We start from the raw sequence: 18,908 nt of genomic DNA, 5'->3' as shown, positions 1-18,908 counted from the left end.
CAGGGCGCCATGGCAGCAACCTACTCTGCCCTCAACAGGAACGTTCCACCTGTCCTGGACCCTGTGGGATGTTCCACTCTGGCCCAACGGAGGGGGGTGAAGAAACTCACATCCACTGCCCTCTGACCTTTAACCTTTCACCTCGGACTTATAACCTTGCTGGAGGTCTGTTCAGACAGACGGGCAGACCTGGTCCCTCAGGTGACCTGGACAGAACTCTGATGCACCTGGGACCCCCCTGACCCTTCTCTGTTAGGAACTAACCCAGTGGTTTCCACCCCTGGTGCCAGAGAGATACAGAGTATGCAGGCTTTAGAACCTGTTAGGGCTGGAACTATAGCCTGTAGCTCTGTTGGACCAGGGCTGGTGGTGACCACTAACATTGTATCGTCTCTCCAGTCTTTGCTTTGTACAATCAGCGTTGCCTCTAGATACTCAAGAGACACGTGTCAGGAACATGAATGTGCTGTATATAGATGTGAACTGTATAACTGTAGCTCTGTGTGTAAACCTTAAGTAGCCTCTTTAGTGACCGAGTCATTACAGGGACAAAACTAGTGATGTCATCAGAGTGAGAGCAAATGGGACTTCCACTGACCCTGCCCCCTATATTGAAACAAGCTCCTCCCAGTCAGCCACAACATCCAATCAGAGTGACGGGAATGAGGTCCAATCATGGCTTCGGTGGGCCAGTCTGGGTACCGCCTACCCTGTCCACACCAACTCAGCTCTACAGACACAAAGGTAAACGTTATCCTGGACCAGTGTTAAGCGGTGGTTAGCTGGGCAGCGAGTCTGTGGCTTGCCCAGTGTGCATGTTGCTGCCTTATACAGTGCCCTCTGTAATTATTATTTTGTCTTCTATTGGCTCTATACTCAATAAGTTTGGATTTAAAATCAAACAATGACTGAGGTTAAAGTGAGGACTGTCAGCTTTCATTTGAGAGTATTTTCATCCTTATCCAGGTGAACCGTTTAGAACTTATAGCACTTTTGTATTGAGACAAATTGACGTGTGTGCATTTTTTAAGTAGTCAAAAGTTAAGTATTTGGTCCCATATTCATAACACGCCTACATCAAGATTGTGTCTCTACAAATTTGTTGGATGCATTTGCTGTTTGTTTTGGTTGTGTTTCAGATGATTTTGTGTCCAATAGAAAATAATGGTAAATATTGTATTGTCATTTTGGAGTCACTTTAATTGTAAATAAGAATAGAATGTTTCTAAACACTACTACATTAATGTGGATGCTACCATGATTACGGATAATCCTGAATATATCGTGAGTAATGATGAGTGAGAAAGTCACAGATGCACAAATATCATACCCACAAGACATGCTAACCTCTCACCATTACAATAACAGAGGTTAGCATGCAAATGCTAACCTCCCCTGTTATTGTAATGGTGAGAGGTTAGCATGTTCTATTCTTATTTACAATAAAAGTGACTCCAAAATGACATAATACATTCTTTATCATTAATTTCTATTGGGCACAAAATAATCTGAAACACAACCAAAACAAACAACAAATGTATCCAAAAATGTGTAGAGTCACAAGCTTGATGTAGTCATTGCGTGCTAGGAATATGGGACCAAATACTAAACTTTGACTACTTTAATACACACAAGTGAATTTGTCCCAATACTTTTGGTCCCCTAAAATGGAGGGGGGGGGTACTATGTAGAAAAAGTACTGTAATTTCTAAACGGTTCACCCGATAGGGATGAAAATACCCTCAAAATAAGGTGACAGTCTGCACTTTAACCTCACAGTCATGGTTTGATTTCCCAATAGTCACGGAGGACACTGTATTTCCTGGTTCCGAGGAGCATTTGATTGGATGAAGCTGTGAAGAGACTGAGTCTGGCACTGAACTGAACTGTCAATACTGTACTAGTACAGCACCTCAGGGTTCTAGGAGATGAAATGCAATGCATTTTAGAAATCCATTAACTAAGTCATGTAAGCACACAGGTGGGGGTGGGAGAAGCCCATGGATGTAGAAATATGTGCATAGAACGGACATGATATTTTATGATGAATTTAACCTGCTGTCTGGAATGATATGACAGTTGTGGCAGTAATCCAGTATGTTACTGTCTGGGCCCGCTGGCACATGCTGACTTCTTGTCAATCCCTTTAAAGTGCTGTCTTTCTAATAGAATGAAGAAAACTGTAGCTATCAATGACTTGTAGCGGTATTATTGAACTAATGATCTGATTCTGGATCAGTAGTGAACTTCTACCTATTCAATTTCTCTCTCTGCTCTTCTGGATGTGTTGTAACACACACAGTCTTTCAGTTTCTGATTGACTGTTAAGTGCTTAGCTGTAAGGTTGTGTGTTTGAGCAGTTTGTATGTTGTTTTGAGAGTAGATGAGATGCATTGCTTCTCTCTTTGGGACGGTTTCCTGGACACAGATTGCACCTTGTCCTGGACTTAAAAGCAATTTCAATGGAGAATCTGTCCAAGACTAGGCACAATCTATGTCTGGGAAACCAGCCTTTTGTGTCCCAGTCTCTTTCCTCTGTCCCTGTGGAGATACAGTGTCCTTCCATCCATCCTGCTGCTACCGTCTCCTCTCTCTGGTTTTGTATCTCAGTGGAGTCACAGTAGGACTTTGTATTGAACATAATAAACAGGCCTTCAGTACACGACTCTGTGTGTTTTTCACTGACCAATAAATACTATAGAAAGGCTTTTTATTCAGAGAGAGCATGTCAATAATGTAGAGAACAAAGCATCAGACATTCAGTAATGGAACCAGTCGACATCAAAGGGTTCCTTGTTGGGCAGGGCTACAGTGTCATTCGGGTTAATCTCTATTGGCAAGAGAACGTTCACTTGGCTTCCTATTGGACCAGAGAGTTCCTACTGTATACATGGGGGGGATTCACTGAAGTGAAACATTCAGAGTGTTGCAGATAGAAATGGAATAGAGATGACACTATACCCTATCCAACATGACAGACAACCCATATGTTTAACAAAGTATTTGTTCTATACAAAACATTTCTATGGCTATGTTGCACCCACTAAACCTACCCATAGTGCTGTACTACTCACCCTGGAGTACTGTAGGAAATAAACAAGTGCTGATAAAGAGAAAAGTGCAGAACTAGAAGGAAAAATGGATTAAACCTCAAAGGATCAGGAATGGTCTAATAATATACTCCATCTCAACACCAACATGAACTCAGAAGCACTAAATTACATTTTACAAATGTGTGACTATCACATTTTACACAAAGATACTTACAGTTAATGTTGTGTAAGACAACTCTATAGATCTAAATGTATAGAATACAAAAGATTAAACTGAATTCTCTCTATATGAATGACAGATTAAGGATTAAGGCTAAATGCACATCATGTATGATATTATGGGGCTTATAAAGGGCTTATAAAGGGCTTATAAAGGGCTTACAACATTTTAAAGACACCTGGCCTTCAAGGTAACAGTGACAAACAAATACTGTACATATGGCTCAGTCTTTTCAGTTTCCATCTAAGTGAGCTGGTACGCGTGTCTCACTGGGCTGGCTCCGGCGGGCCTGCTCTCACCTGGGGCCAAAGCCAGGCCACTGGTACTTTTCAGCTTGCATTTACATAATGGCTAACCGTGAACTTTAACACCTCACAAAGCAACTGTTTTGATGATGCAGAGGTTGTTGATTCCGCTACTACTGTCATTTCTCCTATTCGGTCTGTATCGATAAAACAGTTAATCTTCTGTAAAAACAAAGTACTAGATGTCTCTATTTAGAGGATTTGATCCCAGTCTCAGTGTTCTCCTGTACAGAAATAGTCACTGATAAAGTTCCCAGGTCAGTTTTTCATGTCAGAGGGAGGGGACAAAGAGGGGTTAAAGCACAGATTGAGAATCTATTTCTATGGTTATAAGTTCTTCTTTGATGTCTTGTAGATGGGCGTGGTTATATTGTAGAGAGGCGGGGTTGTTGTGTAGAGGGGCTGTACTATGACTCATTGTTTTATCAGGTTTGTAGAGTTTCCCAGACTGCTGGGCTAGCTGCTCCTGGTTGCGTCTGAGAGAGTGGTTTCTCAGGTGGGCAGTGAGGCCCCTCTGGGTCAGCTGGTAGATGCGACACTCATAACAGTAGTAGGGTGTCACGGACAAGTGTCTAACCTGATGTTTTAGGAAGCTGTCGATGGAGTTAAAGGTTTTTCCACACTCCTCACAGTGTGGGACCCTGCCCGGGTGTTCCAAGTCATAGTGCTTTTTCGTCGTGTACTTTCTCAGGATCTCCAGGGAGCAGAAGGAGCAGCGGAACGTCAGCTTGTGGACACTGGTATGACAACGAGAGTGCTTGTCCAGGTTAGTTTGGTTTCTGTAGTATATGTTGCAGAGTGGGCAGAAGAATTTCTTCTTATGGCTGGGTTGGTATTGATTCTGCTGCACCTGGGCTGTCAGGTAAGCATCATAAGCCTTTTTCTGCTGCTCCCGCACTTCGTGGGCTTTCTGGGCTTTCAGGTAAGCATCATAGGCCTTCATCTTCTGCTCCTGGGCTCCCTGGGCTTTCTGGATAGTCTCCAAGGCCTTCTTCTTCTTCTTGTCATCCTTTACACAGTGGAAGCGGATGTGAGTCCTCAGGGACCGATTAGTGGTGTAGTGTTTGGGGCAGAGTGGCACTGGGCAGGTGTATTTTGCATCATTGCAGCAGCCGGTCTTGTGCTCCATTAACTCACTTCGGGACTGGAAGTGGTTGCTGCACTGTGGGCAGCGGAACCCTGCCACTCTCTTCTTCTTTCGCTTCTTCTCTTCTTCCTCCACAGTCTGACCTTTCTGTCTCTCCCGCTCTTCCTCCCTCGCCCTCTCTGCAATCATCTTCCACTCATCTTCCTCTGTTTTCTTCCTCTCTTGCTCCCATCTCCACCACTGCGGCCCCGGGAGCTTTTTCCGTCTCCCTTTTTTCACCCACATCTCTTCCATCCTGCCCTCTCCCCTCTCCTCTATCCTCCATCCCTCCTCCTCCTCCCCTAACACATATTCTCTCCATTCCTCCTCCGGATTTGAGTTTTCTATCACAAACACCTCCACCTCATGCTCCGTCACATTAATTTTCTCCATCATCCATTCTTTCATTCTGCCCTTTCCCTTCATCCTCTCTTCCCTGTGAATCTCTGTTACCATGGCATCATAGCCTCCTTCCTCTCCTTCATCTTGGTGAGAGTGTGAGTATTCCATCCCATACTCTCCTCCCTCTTTCTTCCTTTCTCCTGTGTGTGAGTCTCCTATTTTCACCACTCTAATCTGGTCATAGGTCCCTGCAATGCTCGCGTCCTCCCCAACATTTTCCTCTTTGATTGAACTAAACGACTTCTTGATTGTACCCAACAAATTGTTTGAGCGATTCACCTGCGAGTCCACCTCCCTGTCCACCGGCTCCTCCTTGATGCCAGTCTTTTTTACTTCCAACATCCCAGTCCCCTTTCCACTCTCAGCGGACACCTGTGAGATGAACAAGAAGCGTTTAATTATTAAATTTAAGATACAGCGTTTGGGCTACAATTGGTTTAAGAAACTGTAGGCTAGGCCTGGAAGACACATTTTAGATAAACTTTATGGCTAAGAACAAAAAAATACTATAAGAACAAAAAATATGGTTTTGTTGGTGGTGTGGGAAAGGTGAAAGACATGAACTACTTAATTGGCGGCAAATGTTTAAAGCATTGCGCCGCCATCTTCTTTACTATAGGGCAATTCCATGCTAACGGAATTGCGCTGAAACTTAAATTGTTCACTTAAAATGTATGCCACACAAAACCCATTGATTTCAAAGTTTAACAAACCATAAAACTATGCACAAGGACTACTTTAAAAGATGTACACTGATTTTTACAATAACATTTACTGGAAGAACTGTACAGATGCAAAGTTTGGTAAAATCATTTTGGTAAAATCTCAGTTTGTGTCCACATTTTCCAAATCTGAACCAATCAGACGTTTATGTTTCACAAGTTTGTACTGACAAAGTACAGCACATTAGTGTAGTCAAATTTAGTGTGCTCTACTGTGTACTGTATAATACTGAACTATATTTTTCTTTACTGTACTCTACTGTCCAAATTTGTGAACCCAACTGTCGTTTGTGACTACTACGATTTCCCATTGTAGCCAATTCAATTGCCGAAATTCCGTTACTGATTTATCTGAAATTCCGTTACTGATTTATCTGAAATTCCATTACTGATTTATCTGAAATTCCGTTACAACTTGAAATCGGTTACCAAATCAGTAATCAATAAAAAAAAAAACACTAACTAATTGATAGGCCTACCTTTACTTGTTACTTCTGTGAACTTTCCCTATCCTCCCTCCTCATGAGGGAGAGAAATTAGAAAATATCTAAAAGATACAGTATTGGGTTTTTGGTAATGGAATTTCAAGGCACAGAGCAATGTTTCTTAAACAAGGCAACATTTCGGCAAGTGTTAATATTAGTTGGCCACGGTCTTTACGTTAACATTATTGTATTTTGATGTATTTCTAATACCTTTTAAGACTTTTTCTTGCAGACCTCTTTTCCATCTGTTTGACCAGAAATCAAAGCCTTTGCTTATTATAAAAAAAATTGGGATGGAAAATGGTTGAAAAATTTAAATATGCCTTAAAGCCCACACCAGTAAAAAGTAGAGGTCGACCGATTAATCAGGATGGCCGATTAATTAGGGCCGATTTCAAGTTTTCATAACAAATCGGTAATTGGCCTTTTTGGACGCCGATTACATTGCAATCCACGAGGAGACTGCGTGGCAGGCTAACCACCTGTTACGCGAGTGCAGCATCAAAAGGACCTTGTGGCTGCAAGGAGCCAAGGTAAGTTGCTAGCTAGCATTAAACTTATCTTATAAAAAACAAAATCAATCAATCTTCACAAAATCACTAGTTAACTACATATGGATGATGATATTACTAGGTCAACTAGCTTGTCCTGCGTTGCATATAATCAATGCGGTGCCTGTTAATTTATCGTCGAATCACAGCCCACTTCAACTTCGCCAAACGGGTGATGATTTAACAAAAGCGCATTCGCGAAAAAGCACAATCGTTGCAGAAATGTGTCAAACCATAAACATCAATGTCTTTCTTAAAATCAATACACAGAAGTATATATTTTTTAAACCTGCATATTTAGTTAAAAGAAATTCATGTTAGCAGGCAATATTAACTAGGGAAATTGTGTCACTTCTCTTACGTTCAGTGCAAGCAGAGTCAGGGTATATGCAGCAGTTTGGGCCGCCTGGCTCGTTGAGAACTGTGTGAAGACCATTTCTTCCTAACAAAGACCGTAATTAATTTGCCAGAATTTTACATAATGACATAACATTGAAGGTTGTGCAATGTAACAGCAATATTTAGACTTAGGTTTTCCACCCGTTCGATAAAATACAGAACGGTTCGAAATGATAGTTACCGGATTTAACCATATTAATGACCAAAGGCTCTTATTTCTGTGTGTTTATTATATTATAATTAAGTCTATGATTTGATAGAACAGTCTGACTGAGCGGTGGTAGGCAGCAGCAGGCTCGTAAGCATTCATTCAAACAGTATTTTACTGCATTTGCCAGCAGCTCTTAGCAATGCTTGAAGCACAGCACTGTTTATATGACTTCAAGCCTATCAACTCCTGAGATTAGGCTGGCAATACTAAAGTGCCTATAAGAACATCCAATAGTCAAAGATATATGAAATACAAATGGTGGAGAGAGAAATGGTTGACGCATCATAATTCCTATAATAACTTGCGGCTGAACTTGAAAGGGGTTCCTTTGTTATTTTACCGTTCATGTCTTCCATAGAGAATGTCTTGATCTACTTCAGATAAGGTCTGTGTTTCGTGCAGGCTTAAACCGCCCCAGCTTTTTGATACTCATGTAAATCTCGCTAGAATAAGGTAACGTTTGTCAACATATTTTCATAAATCCACTCTACAAAAAAAATATATATCTTTGCCTATATTGATCAGAGTTACCTTGTCCTATGGATATCTACACAGTTATCAAAAATTGGCAAGGTGGTATAAGCCTAAACGAAACACAGACCTTATTTGAAGTGAATCTAAAAACATCCTATGGAATAAATGAATGAAGGAACCGCTTTTCAGATTTTGCCGGAAGGTGTCATGGGAATTATGACTCACACTTTGGTAGTCAATTATTACCTGCCCATTATTAAAATAGTATTTCCTGCATATAGAAATGACAGTTTTTGTTTTCAACATTCATCACAGGTAACTGTGAGAGTATGTGTCTCCTAAGCAGACACTTCAGTGTCCTTGTCACTTCAGAGAGCTGTGCGTGTGTGTGTACAATTATATTCATTTTACAGATGGCAGAGAAAAGCAGAGCACCAGTGTGGGACTATTACATTGAATTGGCACCAGGGAAAGCAAGGTGTCTTATTTGTGATAAAGATGTAAGCATGGGGTCAGCAACGGCTAAATCAAAACATATCACTAACCTGTGGAATCACCTTAAGAACACCCATCCAAAAGCCCATAAGGAATCACCTTAACAACACCCATCCAAAAGCCCATAAGGAATCACCTTAACAACACCCATCCAAAAGCCCATAAGGAATCACCTTAAGAACACCCATCCAAAAGCCCATAAAAAAATCACCTTAACAACACCCATCCAAAAGCCCATAAGGAATCACCTTAACAACACCCATCCAAAAGCCCATAAGGAATCACCTTAACAACACCCATCCAAAAGCCCATAAAAAATCACCTTAACAACACCCATCCAAAAGCCCATAAGGAATCACCTTAACAACACCCATCCAAAAGCCCATAAGGAATCACCTTAACAACACCCATCCAAAAGCCCATAAGGAATCACCTTAACAACACCCATCCAAAAGCCCATAAGGAATCACCTTAAGAACACCCATCCAAAAGCCCATAAGGAATCACCTTAAGAACACCCATCCAAAAGCCCATAAGGAATCACCTTAACAACACCCATCCAAAAGCCCATAAGGAATCACCTTAACAACACCCATCCAAAAGCCCATAAGGAATCACCTTAACAACACCCATCCAAAAGCCCATAAGGAATCACCTTAACAACACCCATCCAAAAGCCCATAAGGAATCACCTTAACAACACCCATCCAAAAGCCCATAAGGAATCACCTTAAGAACACCCATCCAAAAGCCCATAAGGAATCACCTTAACAACACCCATCCAAAAGCCCATAAGGAAGCAATGATGAAAAAAGCAAACGCAAATTCTTCACAAGGAAAAAGGATACAGACACGTCACAGACATCGCAGACTACAATCTTACAACTGTTTAATAAACAAGCAAAATGGCAGGACAAAGACCCAAGAAGATGGATGTAGCAATTATTGAGATGATTGCCACTGACAACCAGACACAGTGGTGTCTGACGTTGGTTTTCAGAGGCTGAACCCCGGTACAGGATCAAATATGAAAAAGTATACTGTACAGAAATGCTAGATAAAACACATTAAAAAGAGTTGTGATGAAAGTGAAGAATTTAGTGGCACCAGTGAATGCTCCACACATGACATTCAAAACTGACTTCTGGTCAGGCACTACAGAGTCCCTGATGAGCCTTACTGGACATTTCATTAACAATCTTTGGACAAGAAAGCAGGTTGTGCTGAATGTCAAGACTGTGACTGGATCACACACAGGAAACTACATCAGAGAGATGTTTTTGACCATGTTGGAATACTGGGAAATCCACACAGAACGTGTAGTGCTGGTCCTCAGGGACAGTGAGGCAAACATGGTGAAAGGTATGAGACTGGCAGAGCTTCCAGACTTCAGCTGCAGTGGACACACCCTACAGCTTGTAATCAATGATGGACTATCCAGTCAGAGAGCTGTGCTAGACATTATTGTCATGTTGAAGAGCTGTGCAACTCACTCTGACCACTCTTTACTGGACAAACAGGCAGAGTTTGGCCTTCCCAAACACAGCATCATCCAAGAAGTTCAAACTCGCTGGAACTCAACATTACACATGTTGCAGAGGATGTTTGAACAGAGGCGTGCACGGAATGTGTATGCAGGTGAATACGGACACATCAGCAGTTTGTCTGCTGCACAGTGGGACATTGTCTCTAACCTAATTGAGACTCTGGCACTGGAGATGAGCCACTCCAACTCTACAGCAGCATGCATCATCCCCAGTGTGTCGCTGCTGAAGCTGATGCTGCAGCAGGAGGGTTCTTCTACTCAAGGCATCAAAACTTTACGGAAGACCATGTTGGACAGTCTGACAAGGCAGTGCTCAAAGGCCAAGGAGACAAAGTGCCTGGTGCTGGCAACTGTCCTGGATCCACGTTACAAGAGCTACGCCTCACCTCAGGGACAGCACTAGAGAAACAAAAGAGTGGCTGAAAGAGGAGTCTGACCTACTAAGGAAACCAAATCCCAGAGCCACAGCAGAATGGACTACTGAAGAGGAGGACCCAGATCCAGGTGCAAAGGGGCAAAGAGTCCAGGTACAGTGGGGCAAAAAAGTATTTAGTCAGCCACCAATTGTGCAAGTTCTCCCACTTAAAAAGATGAGAGAGGCCTGTAATTTTCATCATAGGTACAACTTCAACTATGACAGACAAAATGAGAATTTTTTTTCCAGAAAATCACATTGTAGGATTTTTAATGAATTTATTTGCAAATTATGGTGGAAAATAAACTTTTGTTATTGACCAAATACTTATCTCAATACATTGTTATATACCCTTTGTTGGCAATGACACAAGTCAAACGTTTTCTGTAAGTCTTCACAAGGTTTTCACACACTGTTGCTGGTATTTTGGCCCATTCCTCCATGCAGATCTCCTCTAGAGCAGTGATATTTTGGGGCTGTCGCTGGGCAACACGGACTTTCAACTCCCTCCAAAGATTTTCTATGGGGTTGAGATCTGGAGACTGGCTAGGCCACTCCAGGACCTTGAAATGCTTCTTACGAAGCCACTCCTTCATTGCCCGGGCGGTGTGTTTGGGATCATTGTCATGCTGAAAGACCCAGCCACGTTTCATCTTCAATGCCCTTGCTGATGGAAGGAGGTTTTCACTCAAAATCTCACGATACATGGCCCCATTCATTCTTTCCTTTACACGGATCAGTCGTCGTGGTCCCTTTGCAGAAAAACAGCCCCAAAGCATGATGTTTCCACCCCCATTCTTCACAGTAGGTATGGTGTTCTTTGGATGCAACTCAGCATTCCTTGTTCCTTCAAACACGACGAGTTGAGTTTTTACCAAAAAGTTATATTTTGGTTTCATCTGACCATATGACATTCTCCCAATTCTCTTCTGGACCATCCAAATGCTCTCTAGCAAACTTCAGACGGGCCTGGACATGTACTGGCTTAAGCAGGGGGACACATCTGGCACTGCAGTATTTGAGTCCCTGGCGGCGTAGTGTGTTACTGATGGTAGGCTTTGTTACTTTGGTCCCAGCTCTCTGCAGGTCATTCACTAGGTCCCCCCGTGTGCTTCTGGGATTTTTGCTCACCGTTCTTGTGATCATTTTGACCCCACGGGGTGAGATCTTGCGTGGAGCCCCAGATCGAGGGAGATTATCAGTGGTCTTGTATGTCTTCCATTTCCTAATAATTGCTCCCACAGTTGATTTCTTCAAACCAAGCTGCTTACCTATTGCAGATTCAGTCTTCCCAGCCTGGTGCAGGTCTACAATTTTGTTTCTGGTGTCCTTTGACAGCTCTTTGGTCTTGGCCATAGTGGAGTTTGGAGTGTGACTGTGAGGTTGTGGACAGGTGTCTTTTATACTGATAACAAGTTCAAACAGGTGCCATTAATACAGGTAACGAGTGGAGGACAGAGGAGCCTCTTAAAGAAGAAGTTACAGGTCTGTGAGAGCCAGAAATCTTGCTTGTTTGTAGGTGACCAAATACTTATTTTCCACCATAATTTGCAAATAAATTCATAAAAAAATCCTACAATGTGATTTTCTGGATTTCTTTTCTCATTTTGTCTGTCATAGTTGACGTGTACCTATGATGAAAATTACAGGCCTCTCTCATCTTTTTAAGTGGGAGAACTTGCACAATTGGTGGCTGACTAAATACTTTTTTGCCCCACTGTAGATCAGCCACCCAGTCTGGTGGACAGCCTCTACGCTAGAATCCTTGGAAGCCAAGAGGGCAGGCCTGGAGTACAGCGCAGATTTTAAATGGAGTTGGAGCGTTACCTCACACAGCCTGTCATTGACAGAAAGAGCGCCTAGTCTTTGGAGTGGGGGGTGCAGAATGAGGACAGACTTCAATCACTCGCTCCACTGGCAAACAAGTTTCTCTGTCCCCCACCTTCTTCGGTCCAAAGCGAGAGAGTGTTCAGTGAGGTGGGAATCATTTATGATAAGTGGAGGAGCAGACTGACAGGGGAACATGCAGACAAGCTCTGCTTTCTGCACTACAACCTAAAACTTCTTAACTGGGAATATTGAAGACTCATGTTAAAAGGAACCACCAGCTTTCATATGTTCTCATGTTCTGAGAAAGGAACTTAAACGTTAGCTTTTTTACATGGCACATATTGCACTTTTACTTTCCTATCCAACACTGTTTTTGCATTATTTAAACCAAATTGAACATGTTTCATTATTTATTTGAGACTAAATTGATTTTATTTATGTATTATATTAAGTTAAAATAAAGGAGTTCATTCAGTATTGTTGTAATTGTCATTATAACATATACATATATATATATATATATATATATATTTAAAAAAATGTCCGATTAATCAGTAGCGGCTTTTTTTGGTCCTCTAACAAATCGGTATCGGCGTTGAAAAATCGGTCAACCTCTAGTAGAAAGCCACTTTTTCTAGCTGAAAGACGATGGCCAGAGCTTACCCAGGATGCTGCACAACAACTTAAGTTGGGCTTGAAGTGACAAACCCGAACTCCACGCTTTGTACAAATTCATGCCAATGCTTTGTCTTTTCCTATGAAATTATGTGTAAATTATTTTTGCCTCGGTTTTGTTTCAGGGCTGGATTTTATTTGAATGGTACCACCCACCAGCATGGCATTGTTTATTAATCAGAAACACCTGCAAAGTTTGAGTCGCAACTGAGCTGAGCAATATAATAGATAACCTTTGGCTACAGCAAAGATGATGGATAATTAAGCAATAAATGCACGAGGAGGTGTGGTATATGGCCAATATACCACAGCTAAGGATACGCACAACGCAAGGTGGAGTGCCTGGACACAGCACTTAGCCGTGGTATATTGGCCATGTACCACAAACCCCCGAGGTGCCTTATTGATATTATAAAATGGTTACCAATATAATTAGAGCAGTTAAAATACATAGTCATACCCCTGATATACGGTCTGATATACCAGGCTGTCAGACAATCAGAATTCAAGGCTCGAACCACCCAGTTTATAAATTAAGAGACACTATATACACAAAAGTATGTGGACACCCATTCAAATGAATTGATTTGCATATTTCAGCCACACCCGTTGCTGGCAGGTGTATAAAATCGTGCACACAGCCATGCAATCTCCATAGACAAACATTGGCAGTAAAATGGCCTTACTGAAGAGCTCAGAGACTTTCAACGTGACACCGTCATAGGATGCCACCTTTCCAACATGTCAGTTTGTCAAATGTCTGTCTTGCTAGAGCTGCCCCGGTCAACTGTAAGCGCTGTTATTGTGAAGTGGAAACGTCTAGGAGCAACAACGGCTCAACTGCAAAGTGGTAGGCCACACAAGCTTACAGAACGTGCTGAAGCACGTAAAAATAGTCTGTCCTCGGTTGCAACACTCTACCAAGTTCCAAACTACCTCTGGAAGCAACGTCAACACAAGAACTGTTCGTCGAAAGGTTCATGAAATGGGTTTCCATGGCCGAGCAGCTACTCACAAGCCTAAGATCACCATGCGCAATGCCAAGCATTGGCTGGAGTGGTGTAAAGCTCGCCGCCATTGGACCAGTGGAAACTCATTCTCTGGAATGATGAATCACGCTTCACCATCTGGCAGTCCGACGGATGAATCTGGGTTTGGTGGATGCCAGGAGAAGACTACCTGCCCCAATGCATAGCGCCAACTGTACAATTTGGTGGAGGAAGAATAATGGTCTGGGGCTGTTTTTCATGTTTCGGCCTAGGCCCCTTAGTTCCAGTGAAAGGAAATCTTAGCACTACAGCATACAATTACATTCTAGATGATTCTGTGCTTCCAACTTTGTGGCAACTGTTTGGGGAAGGCCCTTACCTATTTCAGCATGAAAATGCCCCCATGTACAAAGCGAGGTCCATACAGATATGGTTTGTCGAGATCGGTGTGGAAGAACTTGACTGGCCTACACAGAGCCCTGACCTCAACCCTATCAAACACCTTTGGGATGAATTGGAACTCCGACTGTGAGCCAGGCCTAATCACCCAACATCAGTGGCCGACCTCACTAATGCTCATGGTTGAATGGAAGCAAGTCCCTGCAGCAATGTTCCAACATCTAGTGGAAAGCCTTCCAAACAGAGTGGAGGCTGTTATAGCAGCAAAGGGGGGAACAACTCCATATTAATGCCCATGATTTTGGAATGAGATGTTCGATGAGCAGGTAGCGACATTCTTTTGGTCATGTAGTGTAGTTCCCTCAGGCCGTTTACCATTGAAGAAAATGGTCAGTTCCGGGTCTTTCATAGATGGGTTCGTTGTTTAGCAACAGAAACGATGAGCGCACAACCATGGGGCAAAACAGATGAGGTTGGCTTCGATTGTTGACAACATGTAAGCTATATTTCGTCTCCAATGTTTATTGAGAACATAAATACATTTGCACAATGACCACTTGTTGTCTCTCAAATATATTGCTACAGTTGTTGGTTAGCTAGCTAGAGAATTTGAGACATATTAGCATTGACATGAAATCAGTCAAAACGCCTCAAAATAAGACATGGTATCAATAACAAGATGAAACGAGCCACTTATCATAACTCACATGGCCGGTTTCTTGTCATTCTTGCTAGCAATCTGGCCATCCGGAATCACAACAACAGGCTGACTTCTGCCCCATGGAAGCACGCACATTGTTTTGGTGACGTTGTCAGCCAACCCATCTATAGACACCAATGCAATAGCAGCTGGGTCTGGTCTATTTAGCTCATTGACTTACATTGAACCAGAAAAAAAAAAAAGTCAATGGGGTGCCTCTTTTTCCTTCTGTCTCTGGCTGCAGCTTTTTACTGGCTGCCTGAGCCATGGAGCAAATTAAAATAGGTTGCACCCCCACCTTTTCACCAGCAACTAATCATAATCAATTGGAAATTTAAAGTTTCACTTATTTTTGCTCTAGTCTATCTTAAAAAAAAATATATATGGTAAATGGTGAAATTGCATGTGATATGATTGCATTTTGGAACCCTGCTCCCCCAAGATGAATGGTTTTGGCCACACTCCTCTGCTTTGACTGATGCAGCTAGAAATCTAGTGTCTATCCTACACTGAACAAAAATATAAACGCAACATGGAACAATTTCAAAGATTTGACTTAAGATTCGACTGAGTTAAAGTTATTTTATTTTTAGATGTGTGCATTGTTAGATATTACTGCACTGTTGGAGCTAGGAACACAAGCATTTCATTACACCACAATAACATCTGCTAAATATGTGTATGTGACCAATAAAATTTGATTTAGATTTATAAGGAAATCCATCAATTGAAATAAATGCATTAGGCACTAATCTATGGATTTCACATGACTGGGAATACAGATATGCATCTGTTTGTCACAGATACCTGTAAAAAAAAGGGTGTGGGTGTGGATCAAAAGAACAGTCAGTATATGGTGTGACCACCATTTGCCTCATACAGAGTCACATCTCCTTCGCATAGAGTTGATCAGGCTGTTGATTGTAGCCTGTGGAATGTTGTCCCACTCTTCTTCAATGGCTGTGCAAATTATCTGGATATTGGCAGGAACTGGAACACGCCCTCACACACACGTCGATCCAGAGCATCACAAACATGCTTTAATGGGTGACATGTCCAGTGAGTATGCAGGCCATGGAAGAACTGGGACATTTTCAGCTTCCAGGAATTGTGTACAGATGGGGGCTGTGCATTATCATGCTATAACATGAGGTGATGGCGGCGGATAATTGGCACGAACAATGGGCCTCATGATCTCGTCACGGTAATTCTTTGCATTCAAATTGCCATCGATAAAATGCAATTGTGTTCGTTGTCCATAGCTTATGTCTGCCCATACCATAACCCCACCATGGGGCACTCTGTTCACAACGTTGACATCAGCAAACCGATCGCCCACACAATGCCACTTGCACTCTGACATCTGCCCGGGTATAGTTGAAACCGGGATTCATCAGTGAAGAGCACACTTCGCCAGCGTGCAAGTGGCTATCGAAGGTGAGAATTTGCCCACTGAAGTCGGTTACGATGCCGAACTGCAGTCAGGTCAAGACCCTGGTGAGGATGACGAGCACACAGATGAGTTTCCCTAAAACGTATTTTTTTTATTTTTTTTACAGTTTGTGCAGAAATTCTTTGGTTGTGCAAACCAACAGTTTCATCAGTTGTCCGCGTGGCTGGTCTCAGACGATGCTGCAGGTGAAGAAGCCAGATGTGGAGGTCCTGGGCTGGTGTGGTTACATGTGGTCTGCGGTTGTGAGGCCGGTTGGACGTACTGCCAAATTCTCTAAAACAATGTTGGAGGTGGCTTATGGTAGAGAAATGAACATTACATTCTCTGGCAACAGCTCTGGTGGACATTACTGCACTCAGTATACCAATTGCATGCCCCCTCAAAACTTTAGACATCTGTGGCATTGTGTTGTGTGACAAAACTGCAAATTTGAGTAGCCTTTTAATATCCCCAGTACAAGGTGCACCTGTGTAAATATCATGCTGTTTAATCAGCTTCTTGATATTCCACACCGGTCAGGTGGATGGATTATCTTGGCAAAGGAGTAATGCTCACTAACAGGGATGTAAGCAAATTTGTGCTCAAAATTTGAGATAAATTCACTTTTTGTGAGTATAGAACATTTCTGGGAACTTTTATTTCAGCTCATGAAACATGGGACCAACACTTCACATGTTGCGGTTCTATTTCTGTTCAGTGAATAATGAAAAGGCACCCGTGAAAGATTATGCTTCGTGTCCGATGCGCTCAAGGTGTTGTTACATATCATTTGCAATGTACATCATGAGCAAAGTCATTGTAGCCGGTCATTTCACTTCCCCTAGCTGTGAGAACCATGGCCTCACGAGCCTACCAAAGGTTGCACCGTGCCCATTACAATGTAGAAAAATGTGTCTAGTCCGAACCGTTCAATAGTTAGGCTATCCATATTACCAGAGCTTCATCTTATTCTTTCTATGGAGAATTCGCGGCGGCAATCTACGGAAGATGTCAAAACTTTGGCGATAACAATAGATGGCAAAGCCCAAGATAGTGGTTTCCCCTATCCATCTGTGGCGAAGTTCTCTACATGCTTATGACAAATCCAGCTCCAGAACCAGCCATAGCCAAGCTGGCTGCATGCGTCATTCTTTCGGAGATGGAACCTAAAAGACAATTTCCGAATTACATGGAAATAGAGTCAGCTTTGCCTTCTAGTGGGGGCTTTTAATTAAAAATATATATAGACTCTTAGCTTTCATTTGACATGATCCTTTGAACTTCACATGTTGGTGCTCATGGGTCCTTTTACATGGAAAAGATCTATAACCTTTTCTCTTGATTAAAGATGCACTTTGGGATCTTAAGCACAACAAATTCGTAACACATTGCATTAATTGGATTCGTAACAGATCACACTAATTGCAAAAATCATATGATATCATACAAATTGCAAAATTCTTAACATATCACACAAATGGATGACGTTGTATACTAAAAACGGGGGCCAATTTTGGTTTATGAGCACCACTTTAAAAACTACTGGCTGAAATTAGACAAAAGTTTGAGAGTGCATCTTTAACTTATTAGCCTATAGTATACGGTCTTTGATTCATTTACTAGCCTATAGTATTTTTACTATCCTATAGTAGATTAGTAAGTTAATCAAAGACAGTCTGTAGAATACTGTATTTGATGCAGTAGCCTACACAATAGTTTAGGTTGGGTCCAATGTTACATTAGCTACGTTTCGTAAAACACATGCACATTTACAAAGTTGTAGGCTAGCCTCTTAGCGCAAATATACTCACTGTGTGTTGCCGATACGCCGATGTTTTATTAGTGGAATAAATCGTTGGGACTGCGTCAAGATTTAATATTAACCTCGTGGTGAAACCGAGATCAAGTTTTGTGAAGCAGTCTTCTGTAAAGTGGTCGCCACATAAACGGGACACACCTGGAATATTTTCTCCTGAGTTGCTTGCATTAATAAACTGTAGCCACAGTTGACGTCTCTGTGGCTCTTCTGGTAAACTGTAATGAATAATTGCGTCCGATTTATTGGCGCATCCTCTAACAATGCATCTATGGATTTCCATTGTGTGCTTTTCTTTAGCCAGTTATTTTCTCATGAAACAGAGCCAAATTTGATATACTTTTTAGCTACTCATTTTGTCGTCACCACTGACCCAGATTGTTGCTCTCTTTGCTAGCCAACTGTTAGCAACAACAACCTAGTTAGCATTGTGGCTAAGCTGTCTACAGTGTTGAGTAAATGATTAATATCCGCACGTTGACTTTACACATTCTCTCTATCTGGCTATGCCGTTTGAACAGTGGTGAATGTGTACAATCATATTTTCCAGCTACTAAAATGCTAATTAATGGATTGCTAAAATAGCTAGGAGGTTGCAACTTCTTATGTTTTTGCAACAGAATAGGTGCACGGTCGCCACCTACTGTAGCGGAGTGTTTCTAC

General features: G+C 42.0%; 2 protein-coding genes across 7 annotated transcripts in view; one reads left to right on the top strand and one right to left on the bottom strand.

Annotated features, from left to right (window-relative positions):
• Positions 1 to 1,349, top strand: part of LOC106579471 (ribosomal protein S6 kinase alpha-3) — a 31,095-nt gene extending 29,746 nt beyond the window's left edge. For 2 of the 4 annotated variants that reach the window (XM_014159409.2, XM_014159410.2), the window contains exon 22: positions 4 to 1,347. In XM_014159409.2, coding sequence (XP_014014884.1) covers positions 4 to 126 — 123 coding nt within the window. In that variant the 3' untranslated portion in view covers positions 127 to 1,347. Of the gene's footprint in view, positions 1 to 3 lie in introns of all 4 variants that reach the window. The other 2 variants (XM_014159408.2, XM_014159407.2) reach the window with 2 other exon arrangements.
• Positions 1,350 to 2,693: 1,344 nt separating this feature from the next.
• On the bottom strand, positions 2,694 to 18,871 carry LOC106579472 (zinc finger protein 62 homolog). Of its 3 annotated transcripts, none has more exons than XM_014159412.2 (2): positions 18,387 to 18,870; positions 2,694 to 5,478 (listed from the first exon to the last, which is right to left on the bottom strand). In XM_014159412.2, exons 1-2 carry the CDS (start codon positions 18,414 to 18,416, stop codon positions 3,874 to 3,876), a joined length of 1,635 nt encoding a protein of 544 aa, XP_014014887.1. In that variant the 5' UTR covers positions 18,417 to 18,870; the 3' UTR covers positions 2,694 to 3,873. The 3 variants fall into 3 exon arrangements, 2 of the variants coding, with proteins under 2 accessions (XP_014014887.1, XP_014014886.1); XM_014159411.2 differs by having other exon boundaries at positions 18,241 to 18,869; XR_001322663.2 differs by lacking the exon at positions 2,694 to 5,478 and adding an exon at positions 14,585 to 17,595 and having other exon boundaries at positions 18,241 to 18,871.
• Positions 18,872 to 18,908: the final 37 nt, after the last annotated feature.

The sequence above is a fragment of the Salmo salar genome, chromosome ssa19 (assembly GCF_905237065.1).
Source record: "Salmo salar chromosome ssa19, Ssal_v3.1, whole genome shotgun sequence".
NCBI classification, from domain to species: Eukaryota; Metazoa; Chordata; class Actinopteri; order Salmoniformes; family Salmonidae; genus Salmo; species Salmo salar.
This window is presented reverse-complemented; position numbering and strand designations above follow the sequence as displayed.

Bases quoted from the DNA above. Each gene is read 5' to 3' on its own strand.
- LOC106579472 (XM_014159411.2), bottom strand. From the start codon at position 18,528: ATGGAAATCCATAGATGCATTGTTAGAGGATGCGCCAATAAATCGGAC. The intron at 5,479-18,240 runs GTGAGTATATTT...TTCATCTCACAG, and splicing joins CGGCGTATCGGCAACACACA to GTGTCCGCTGAGAGTGGAAA.